The 12,500-nt window shown below is 34.1% G+C and overlaps 1 protein-coding gene across 4 annotated transcripts in view; it reads right to left on the bottom strand.

The window, feature by feature from the left end:
* The window catches only part of LOC144970904 (uncharacterized), a 61,760-nt gene that overhangs the window by 32,197 nt on the left and 17,063 nt on the right, over positions 1-12,500 (bottom strand). The window contains exons 1-2 of one of the 4 annotated variants that reach the window (XM_078911049.1): positions 5,884-5,980; positions 3,478-3,619 (exon numbers count right to left, since the gene is read on the bottom strand). The exons of the other annotated variants lie outside the window; for them this stretch is intronic. Of the exons in view, the coding sequence (XP_078767175.1) occupies positions 3,478-3,502 (25 nt within the window). The 5' untranslated portion in view covers positions 3,503-3,619; positions 5,884-5,980. Of the gene's footprint in view, positions 1-3,477; positions 3,620-5,883; positions 5,981-12,500 lie in introns of those variants that run through there. 4 annotated transcript variants of the gene reach the window in all.

The following is a 12,500-nucleotide window of genomic DNA, read 5'->3' as shown; positions in this document are numbered from 1 at the left end:
AACCCCTAAATCATAACATTTAAAAAAAAAATTAAAATAATTTGTTACACTGTTCACGGGATTAAGCCCTAACGTAATGGTTTCATTTGATCTCGTAAGTTCAAGATTGGAAAGAATCGATTTTTCCTATATATAGCATGTTTTACCATTCCTTTTGTCTGCCCAAAACGCCCGTGATCCCGATATATAGAGACAATATTGCTGGATACAGAGAAGTAACAAATAGGAATTTTGCCAAACAATAATTATGTATTTCTATTGAATCAAATGAAAGATTTATCGGATTAAACAGCCAGATAGTTTACGCTTTATTGTAATGTTTTAAAAATAGGTCTTTTATTAGTTTGTCTTTATTTCTTTTCTTCTTTTATTTCTTGTTTTCTTTTTTTTTTTTTTTTTTCATTTGTTGTTGTTTCCTTGTTTAACTAACTCAATCCTAGAGATTTTAGCTTATTTTCAAAATTGGAGAAAAAAATGTATTAAAAATGAGCATATACACAAATAGGTTTATTCAACTATCATTAACATGCAAAAACTAAAAACATTAGCTTTAATACTACGCCTATAATTTGTCTCAGTAAAATGTAATAAATCAGCATGGGGTAAACGTACCCCGGGTAAACTACAGATAATATCTGTGAGTCGGTGTTAAGGTTGAGTGAGTTAATATTATAATTTTAAGTATCTGAATAATTTTGTACTCGTAACATCAATTCGGTTTTATAATAACGAAGCACTGGCTTCTATGGAAGTGAGAGGTTGATACCCCTCCTCCTCCTCCTCATCATCCAGTTTTATGTGCCTCTTTTGGTGTGTCATAAACACATTAGGTCGACATCCAGTTTTATGAACATTATTTAGTATAAGGGACACAGCCATCCCATGTAGATCCGCTGCTGTAGGATTATTTTTTTTCCTTGAGGAAGATATTTAGTCCATATCATTCAATTTGAAGCTCTGCGGCTGGGATTATCGTTGTTTCTCGAAAGAATCATCATCATCATCATCATCATCATCATCATCATCATCATCATCATCATCATCATCATCATCATCATCGTCGTCATCATCATCATCATCATCATCATCATCACCATCAACATGATCATCACCATCATCATCATCATCATGATCACCATAATCATCATCATCATCAACAACAACAACATCGTCATTATTATTATTATTATTATTATTATTATTATTATTATTATTACTATTAATTATTATTATTATTATTATTATTATTATTATTATTATTATTATTATCAACATTATCATTAATCATTTTCTATTATGTTGACAAATTTACATCATTTGTCTTTGTGAAATAAATTTTCCCAACATTTTCTCTCTGGTATGGAATTCGTTCTGCGGCGGACACACTGAGGCCAATTTCGCTAATTGTGACAGAGATAGGAGATAGCTGTAGGAGATAGCTGCTTTCATCTGAAATAAAGTACGTATACGACGAAATGATTGACTCATTCTGCGTTTCCATGGGTCATTGCCCTAAATCAGAATCTGTTCCAACCAGAAAACTTCACAATCTTGAAACATGCGCGCGCAGATTAATGAGCTTAAACGTTTAATGGGATATTAATACGTTTATCCAAGAGACCAAGAATAATGACATAAGCCGCCGCCGTTGCCGTCACCGTGCATCGACACGGTTATTGGTCATCTTCGTGCTTTGCGCGCTTCGCAAATTATGTATCCACGATATTTTATACCCCCTGCTGCTGATGATATAACACAAAATTCGTTTTAACTCCCTGTGGAGTTTTGATACAACATGCACGATTGTATTATAAATACGGCGATGCACGATTGAGAAGAATTGTCGATATTATGTTAAATTTGCTGTTCGAGTAGGGATGGATTTAAGGAGTTTAGCCAACTCCTCATCCGTAAGAGACGGGACTGATTTGAAAACGACAATGAATGATCGGTACGCAATGCATTTGATTCCAGATGGTTGATTTTGGAGTAATCTCATTCCGAAACGGTTGATGGATCTGTAGACCTGATCGTTTGAACGTTTGAACGTATTTGCATCAACTATCTTGTATGATGTAGTTAAACAAATTATGAATCTAGTCGTCTGTAAATAGATTTTTTTTTTTAATACAGACGAAAAAAAAAAAAAGAACAACAAACAAAACAAAAAAAAAAGAAATAGCGAAGCGCAGTGGTTTGGGACCGGATTAACTTATCAAATTTTTAGAGTAATTAGTTTAATTTTTCGGGTGTTTTTTTTTTTCTTTTAATTTTTTTTTTTTTTTTAAATGGGAATACCTATATGAGACATGAAGAAGAAGAAGAGGAGGAGGAGGAGGAGGAGGAGAGGAGAGAGGAGAGAGAAGGAGAGAGAGAGGAGGAGGAGGAGGAGGAGGAGAAGAGAGAGGAAGAAGAAGAAGAAGAAGAGAAGAGGAGGAAGAAGAAGAAGAAGAAGAAGAAGAAAGAAGAAGAAGAAGAAGAGAAGAGAGAGAGAAGAAGAAGAAGAAGAAGAAGAAGAAGAAGAAGAAGAGAAGGAAGAGAGAGAGAGAAGGAGGAAGAAGAAGAAGAAGAAGAAGAAGAAAGAAGAAGAAGAAGAAGAAGAAGAAGAAGAAGAAGAAGAAGAAGAAGAAGAAGAAGAAGAAGAAGAAGAAGAAGAAGAAGAAGAAGAAGAAGAAACGGCTGGCATGAGGGAGTGAAGGAAGAAGAGAATGAAGGAGATAAAATAGACAAAGAGGAGCATTATCATTCTTCCTTTTCATTACTTTGTTTTTGCCAAACATTCCTTTTCTGTAAGAAAGATAAATTGTCATCCATCTATATTTATTTTTAACAGTAATCGCATCCCATTTTATCATATCCCTGAATATTTCTATCTCTTCATTTTAATTAATCAAACAGTCTCTTTCTCGTTATCCTCTCTCTCTCTCTCTCTCTCTCTCTCTCTCTCTCTCTCTCTCTCTCTCTCTCTACTCTTCTCTCTCCTCGTCTCTCTCTCTCTCTTCTCTTCTCTTCTCTCTCTCTCTCTCTCTATCTATCTATCTATCCATCTATCTCTATCATCTTCTCTCTCTCTCTCTCTCTCTCTCTCTCTCTCTCTCTCTCTCTCTCCTCCGTCTCTGGTATGTGTGTGTATGTGTGTGTGTGTGTGAGTGAAAGAGAAAGAAAGAAAAAAAATAAAAGAGAGAGATAGATAGAGTGAGAGAGAAGGAGAGAGAGAGAGAGAGAGAGAGAGAGAGAGAGAGACCAATTGTCCCAAGGTTGTATTTTGTCGGAATGAACTTTATACATAAACTTAGATTTAAATTAAAAACTCAACTCAAGAAAAAATATATATATCCTACATATATAATACATAATAATACCAGATTCACGTTTTTGGGCCACGACATTATCTGGATGATAACGCATTTATTCATTTTATCTTAGCAGCATCAATATATTTTTTAAATTATAAAACAGTATCAATTCAGTACTTACCTTTCATAATAGTCTCTTGTTCCATTGATTTTATGAGAATGATCGTCCAAAGATAAATAAATCTATAATATCAGTTTGGTTCGGAGTGTCCTCAATAACCAACAACAGTCAGAATAATATTCTAAAACCCGCGGTAAATGCACTTCTCACATGCAGATAATAATATATAAATTTAAAATTCGAGTTAACCAAAATAACTTTAAGTTATGATAATATATTTCAAATTATATCATTTAAAAGCTTTCATGAACTATGAACTATCTTTGAACACAAGATCAAAATCACAAAAAGTGTAAATGGAATAGTGGTAGACAAAGCATAAAAAAAAAAACTATTTCAACTCACTCAATCCTAGAGATTATTGCTACTTTTCAATAAATTAACATTGAGAATGTACATATCTAGTTTTATTCAACTACCCTTAACATGCAAAAACTAAAAACATTAGCTTTGATACGACGCCAATAATTTGTCTCAGAAAAATGTAATAAATAGGCATCGGGTAAACAACGGATATAGTCGGTGTTAGGGATGAGTGAGTTAAAATTTCCCCAATCAGCCGTGCTGTCTGGTAATCAGGGATTTGTGGTTCGACCCCCAATAATAGAAGGCTGATTCTTGATTAGTATATTTTTTTTCTTGTACTTATCTTTTTTTTTTTTTTTTTTTGCTTTGTCTGGTGCTGACTTATTCCATTTTTTTTCAGATTTTTATAAAGATACCACCAGTGCCCGCTCTCCAATTTTTCATCCAGATAGGCTGCATCAAAGTTTTATATTTTAGGTTCATTATCTCTTAAGACTAATTAATCAATGACTCAATGGTCCGACGGAATAATACAGTTTTGAAAAAAAAAATCACACAGTGAATTCTTCTTTTCCGACTCCAAATAGCCCTCGGATTTTCTCGCACTGTAGTTATTAGCACTGAATAAATATTGCGTTATGTTTTATTGACGGCCACTTTGTGAAGAAATCTTCCGCTAAACACCCCGTGCCTTACATATTATTATGGAATCCTATAGATTATGTTCTAACTGGAATCAATAGGACCGATTGTGACAGCCAAATTGACTGTTTTTAAGTAAATCAAAATAATAATAATAATAATAATAATGATAATGCTGAAAATTTATATAGCGCTATAATAACTCCGAGACACCAGACTCTAAGCGCTTAAAAAATCATTCTTTTGGAATTAGAATTGTTTTGTGTTTTATTACTATGTAATGAGATAGATGTCGTATCACTTTGATGAGGAATGTGATCATTTTGAGAGACGGTGATGTGGTTTGGACGTAACAGCTTCTTATCCAGAAACTTGATTTGATAAAAACGGTGAAATTTCACACTAGTTTGGCAGTTCCACAAAGCTACAATAATCTGGAAATAAATAAAGTGTGATTGAAACCAAAACTTACGTCAATTTTTGCGAGTCATCTAAATGTTAAACATTTACCTTCCATTAAAATAGGTACAATCGTCAAGTCTAGTTGTAATGTAATTTTTAAAAATCTAAAAAGTGGGTGAAACAGTGACAGAGAATGTAAAGAAAAAAAATACGAGAAAAAAAAATCACCCCCCCCCCCCCCCCACAAAAAAAAAAAATCAGGCTGTCTCGACTTTGCAAGCTAATTTTATTGGGATTATTTTTTCCTGAATTTTTCTCTTTACTTTTGTCTGGTTTTGACTGTTTCATTCACACCTTTTTTGATTTTTTACATTATATTACAACTAGAATTGACAATTGTATTTTAATGGAAGATAAACGTTTAACATTGAGCTGACTCGCAAAATGTGACGCAAGTTTTGGTTTCAATTATACTTTATTTATTTCCAGATTATTCTTTTAATATCATGACATTGTGATGTGTTTGGTTTCAAATCTAATGAAACTTTGACAACCTCCTACTAATAAAACAAATCATTAACACTTATTATCATCAGATTACGGATTTATTTAGTTATTTATTCAAAAATTCATTTATTCATTTACTATCTATCATTTTTATATCTATTTGTTTGTATCCATTGAGCAATCTATATATATTTATTCATTGCCTCATCGGAAATATAAGAGTTACCTATATCAAATTTCGTTAAGAATAATTGTGTCTATATTATTGTCAAACTAACTTAATAATTATTTGTCACTACTACATTGTATATTCTGGAGCGTATCACACGTTTTAACAAACAGTCGCAATTTAACCAATATCACGAAAACAACAGTTTAACTTAACGAAGCTTATTCCTTTTAAACGACGTTCCTTTTATTCCCCTTCAAATGGCTTACACTATCAAATTAATAAACATCATTATTACTATTATAACCATCCATAACATTCCACACAGAAATTTCTCCGTTTGTTATTGTATCATATAACTAATTTATCGCTTGTCTCACACAAGTATGTGGTATTTGCCGAATTCCAGACTACGATATCCCTGTGTAGATGAAAGGGGTTCAAGTCCGTGAAAGACGTGGTTGTTGAAGGCACGAGGTGTGTATCGAAGTCACGGCCGCTTTTGGTCTTTATCAACCTCTTTCACGCTCGTTAATCGCGGTTAGTTAGGGACCGGTACTCTACAATCTTGATAGGTCACGTGCCTTGTAGAGTTATAGTGGATGCTGGGAAGAATGGCGGACGGAAGGATGGAAGGATGGATGGATGGATGGATGAGGAAAAAACGACAGAATGAGAAAAAGAAAAGGGGGGAGGGGATGGCAAGAGAAGAGAGGAAGAATGAAGGACGGGGTAAGTAGGATGGGGGCGAGGTGGGCAAGGGGGGGGGGAGGAATATGATTCCAGTAAAATTGGTGGGGAGAGCATTCTATTCTCTGGCGCTATCTGATAAATATTAGACACTTGTTGAGGAATTAACTTATCTGACCAAATTATCGCCTGGTGTCTTTATTTTACTTTTACTACGGGTTAATCCAGAACTCCGATAACTAGTTCATCAAAAATGAATGAATTAATTAATTGATTAATCACTTGATTCAAAACACTGAAATCATGAAGAAATTCAACTATTAGGGGATGCTAAAGACCAGGAAACATTTGTGATCCATCGTGTCCAAGCAGTATTATGTCGAGGTGGACTTGGCGCCTATATTCAATTTATAGCTTAACTAATTAAACTTGAAATAAAAGGCCTCCATTGGGGAGAGTTCGTTGTGTTTCTTTCAAAAAAATCGAATGACTTAAACTCTAATTTCTCAAAAGTATTACTTTAAAATCAATTTTCTTCTTTTTGTTTATTTCTGACATAATACCACTTGGAGACTATAGGTCAGGTCACATTTTCGAAATTTAGAATTTTTAATAATAATAATAATAAAAAATTGGAGAGTTACAATCGAGTGGCAACATCTAGTCGTTGTAATTTTGAAATGTCTATCTGACTCTCCCTTTGAAATAACTTCCAGAAAAAAAAAAGTAATATAGTTCCAAGCTTTCATAACACGTTTGCAGGAAATTATTGTGATGCCAAAAATAATTTTAAAAATTGGAGAATTAAAATCAAATTTCAACATCTTGTGGTTGTAATTTTGAAAAGTCTATCTATCCCTATGAAGTAACTTCCAGAAGGAAAAAAACAAATTTCAACATCTAGTGGTTGTAATTTTGAAAAGTCTATCTATCCCTATGAAGTAACTTCCAGAAGGAAAAAAAATGACATAGTACCAAGCATTTCAATGTGTAGTTGGCATGAAATTATTGTGATGCATTTAACAATGGTAGTTACTGATTATCAAAGATGAATGTGAGTTTGTTTTTTTGGTTTGTTTTTGTTTGTTTTTTTTTTAATATGGGGGGGGGGAGATTAATGTAGTGCAATATCAACTCGAAGTCTCAAAGCGCTTTACAGGGGGTCCCAGGCCAACAGAAACACTTAACATGTAGGACGAGACGTGACACCTGATAAACAATATTACATTTTTTTTTCGGACATAACAACGCTGTTAACGCCCGGTACTCATTTTACTCCTGAGTACGGTGAGATAATGTGAGTATAAAGCCTTTTTTAAGGACGTGTGCACCAAGTGAGGCTCGAACCCAATATCTTCCGATCCGAAAGCGAGTGTCATACCACAAGACCATAAAAAATTAACTATAACAAAGTTGTTACATGTGGCAATCTGAAAACATTTACAACTGATTGTTGTCCTTACAAATTAACAAGCAAACAATAAACAAAATGAAGATATGTCACTACATCAATACTTATTCCTAACTGTAGTTAGTGACCAAAACCTCCCCATTTACGCCTGAGTCTATCGAGTTTAAGCTTACAAATTGCGAAAAACTCCTCCAGTTTTCAGTTCTCTGTCGTATGATAAAGTACCTATGAAGTCAATTTAGTCACGGCCGTGTGTTGAAAATTGTACAATTTATATGCAAATTTATCGCATAAAGTCACGGTTTTCTACACCCTATGAGGCTCCCAGCAACTTTGAAAGATCTCCCATAATTCATTACGATTCGCATATTAATAATGAAATATGTGTGACATCCATTAGGTGCGTTGATTAGCCACGGAATGAACTATCTAGGAAGAATATTTTCCAAAGTCTTAGTAGTCTCTTTTAAACTAAAAACGAGGAGACAAGTTGTTTTATTTTCCCAATCATAAATTATTGAATTATGTATCTAGTCATAACTAAACAAACAAGGAAAAGGGGGGATTTAAAAAAAAAAAACAAGAAAAAAAAACTTGAACTAAAGAAAGCGCAATAATAGCCACCAAACCTATTCAAAGGGGTTCAAAATGGCTCCAAAGCCAACAACACTTAGCATGTAAAGCAATTCATCTGTGAGATATGTGAACATGCGCTTTATTAATATTCATATTCTTTTTTAAAGGCGCTTTTACCATTTTTATTTATCGACAGAGACATCGTTGTTACCGGCTAGATTCTTATTTTACAAATGATTACAGTGAAGGAAGCAGTATGAATAAACAGTTTTATCCAATGACTAAATTTTGCGACGTTCACAGTGGGACTCGAATCAGAGACCTACAGGTCAGAAGGCGGATGTCATACCACAAGACCACAAAGCCGCACGAAACTGCAATTTTTTAAATACGTTTTGACCAGAAAACTTTTAAATCGATAGATTAAAATGAGTGTCAACATTTTAAAGACCTCAGAAGCACATCCCTCACACCCAATCCAAGTATCAGTAACACACTGTATAGTCACTTAGACGTCTAACTTCTACGTCATGGCACAAGTCCGAAGGAATAAAGCTCAGCGGGTTCGTCGGATAAATAAGTACTCATTTCATACCCGAGTCTATGAGAGACTGTGAGTAAAAAGCCATTTCCAAGGACTGAAAGTCGTGTCCTGTCGCCAAGGGCGGGACTCCAACCAGAAATCTATCGATCCAAAGGTGTATGTCATACCACAAGACCTAAAAGCAGCACAAATTCTATTGTTATGAAATCTGGAAAAAAAAACCAACCACGATAAAATTCACGATAAGTATTATTTTCTGGTGATATAAATAGAGCATGACTCATAAAAAAGCCGTATCGCATTGATGTCACTGTTCTAATTTTATTTTTTTATTTTTTTTAAAAATAAAACAAAAGATATGACACCAAATTGGAATAAAACCGAATTCCGCAGGCGATGGATTGAGAATGGACAAACGTGATTGTGAATAAGCAATAACAATGTTGTTGTTGAATATACCATTGCTATGTAATTTTAAACAGAAGTTTAAACTGAAAAAAAAAGAACGAGACAGTTATAAATGAATTAGTATTTTCTGATGGTGAAAATGAAAGATGACCAGTAATGGTAAGTATGCCCACTTTTTTTTTTTTTTTTTTTTTTTTTGGCCGTTCTCTTGTTAATGTCAGTGATGCTTAAATAGCGTGAAAAATTATTTATATTACATCGTAATTCTTTTTCTCTATCCAAGTTTGATAAACCAGAAGTAGAAAGCGAGGTAGGTAATGCGTATCAGGATATTATTCAACTTGAAAGGAAAGATAGATATAAATAGAGAGAGAGAGAGAGAGAGAGAGAGAGAGAGAGAGAGAGAGAGAGAGAGAAAGAGAGAGAAAAAGAGAAAGAAAGAGAGAGAGAGAGAGAGAGAGAGAGAGAGAGAGAGAGAGAGAGAGAGAGAGAGAGAGAGAGAAGCAGACAGACATCGACCAACAGAGAGAGAAATATTGTTTTTCTTATTTTCTTTCATGGGAAAAATAGTAATAACTAAATAAATTCAATTGAATTAATCATTAATATGGCATTTGCACTAATGTGCTGTTTAATCAATTAATTCGTGGATTTTACCCATTGATGCAATATTCTTATTAGTTCAATATATTTCTCAGCTAACATCTGGTTTAGAATGTGTGTTTTTTTTGTTGTTTTTTTTTGTTTTTTGTTTGTTTGTTTGTTGTTGTTTTTTGGGGTTTTTTTTTTTTTGGTGTTTTTTTTTTTTTTTACTATGGTATTTATAAAGCGGTAAGAGTACTTTGGAATTAAGGTAATAGTCTTTTATATGTCTTAAATTGATTGAACTGATGAGAATCAGTTAGTGCATCAGGTGAAAAATCTCCCTACTTAAATTTATCAAGGTGTCAATCTAGCCAGTCTGCTATCACACAGTGTGTGTGTTAAACACACGTCCGTCCTAACAGTTTCCTCTATGTGAGCAGACGACTCACTGTGACCAGACATGCTGCTCGCCACACGACACACGCACGGTCGTGACATGACAGTTGTAACTGTCTGGCCATGACGTCACGTCCGGTCAGGGGTCACGTGAATACACAGTGACACGTACCAGACACGATTGATGGCAGAGAAGCCCCTCTGGGATTTTTCTGTGGCTCGTTTGGTTGAGTGTCTGCCTGATAAATTATAAGCCATTCAACAAAATATGGCCGTAATTTCCAACTGTTGGGTGAGTATTAACAATGAACCTGATTACGATTAACGGCTTTGATATAATCTATGACTGGCATCATAGAGCTCTATGCTGATATAGTGTCATGGTACTTATTATAATATCACGCGGAGATGTCTATATTATTTAATTTGAAATCTCTATGTGACGGTGACACTTAAAATATCATACACGATATCCCCCTTTCTCTCGCGCCTGTGATTTTTAAAAAATATATTGTAAGTAGGGACATTTTTTCAACGCATTTCCACAAATACACCATCATCAATGCGTTCTACAATATTTTATATATTTCCCATCATTCGGCCACATGAATCCAAATTTCCATTTTTTTAAACATTGCAAGTAACCTGTAAGCATCGTTTTAAAATCAGTGCTCTTAATCAGTACTTGTTTACAGGCAGGTACTCACTCACACTTGGGTCAAATGGGACAATGATTGCAGATTGCATCGCAATACCAGGGACGATATAGCTATGTAATAATGTGTTGCCCATCCGATTGGCCTCGCTAAACATCGCTTGAGTTTGTTACAAAAAAGACAAAAATAATTTTTTTTTTAATTGAGCTTTTATATCGAAAAATATCCACTAAACGTGGTCAAAGCGCTTTACAAAGGGTCCCTGTTCAACAGCAACACTTAACATTTAGGACGGGAAATGACGCCTGTTAGCGATTTTACAATTTTTTCGACAGAGACAACACTGTTGACGACCAGGTACTCATTTTACACATGAGAACTCAACTATGCGCCGAGCGAAGCTCGAACCCAGGACCTTCCGATCCGAAAGCAAGTGTCATACCACAAGACCACATAGCCGCACAAACTTACCATATTATCTAGAAAATTGATTTTATTTATTTTTTTTTTTTTTAATTTTTTTTATTTATAAGTATTCAATTATGTTGTATTCTGTTATCAAAGTATATTATTTTACTCTGCCAATATCCAAATTACATTGAGGACGTTCAGTGATTCAACAGCCTACATTGGGTTGTAATGATGGGAGTGGATATCTCTCCCATTACAACACAATGTTTAATCAACATTGGGGACACTGTGAAATCACGTCTTTAACCAAATTGATCAATAAGTTGAATAATTAATTAATTGATTAGACAATAAATAATTTTATTTATCTGTTCGACCGATGATCTGTAGGGTTCTGTTTCGAATACCGCTTTGAGTGACGCAAAGTTGAGACATTGGAGAGTCTCTTAAAGTACTCGGGTATATAATGAATACTTAGCCGATAACATCGCTGTACTATCGTTGTCCATGTTTTTTAAAATGTAAAAAGCGCCTTTCATGAGTCGTCTCAATGTCTATATTTTAATTGTTGCTGCTGGCTTGTAATAAAGGCAACGGCTTATCTACCGTACTCTGAGAAAAAAAAAACAAACAAGTTTTTTATTTTATTTTGGCTTGAAAATTCGTCCTACAATTAATTATACCGATCGATTTAAATAACTCGTAACCTGTAAAGTGCTTTCAACACGTTTTGTATATATTGCGCTATATAAATGCTCAAGTTTAAGTTTATCTCTCGTCTTGTCAAAAACTCCAAAACTCGAGAATTCAATGAAATCTTCAAGGAAGTCCCAGTTTTGAGAGTTTTTGACACGATTAGGGTCATTTATGTTGGATCGTCATTTGAAAGGAATGTATGTATGTTGTTGTGTTTGTTGTTTTTGTTTTTGTTTGTTTTTTTGTTTTTTGTTTTGTTTTTTTTTTTTTTGTTTTTTTTTTTTGTTTTTTGTTTTTTTTTTTTCTCTTTCGTTTTTTTTTTTCTTGTTTTTTTTTTTTTTAATTTGTTTTTAGAGCATGCCAGTTATGCGATGGGTACATTCTTGGTCTGCCCAGCTTAATATTCGAATAGAGGATAATGCGTTTACTTCTTGCGGTCCTGAAAATATTTATATTGTAATGTCAAATACATGATCATAACAAATGAATTGAACAACCCTATTATTTGCTATTTAGTGATCAAATCGTAATTAGCACAGTCTCATCCATCTTCTTTCACAGAAACACTATCACATTAACAAGGCCACGGACTTAAACGGTCAATGCATTCATAGTCCGCCGCCC

This window comes from Berghia stephanieae, chromosome 4 (assembly GCF_034508935.2).
Source record: "Berghia stephanieae isolate SIO BIC M18660-M18661 chromosome 4, UCSD_Bste_1.3, whole genome shotgun sequence".
Classification (NCBI taxonomy): Eukaryota; Metazoa; Mollusca; class Gastropoda; order Nudibranchia; family Aeolidiidae; genus Berghia; species Berghia stephanieae.
The sequence above is the reverse complement of the archived record's forward strand: the minus strand, read 5'-3'. Positions and strand labels throughout refer to the sequence as shown.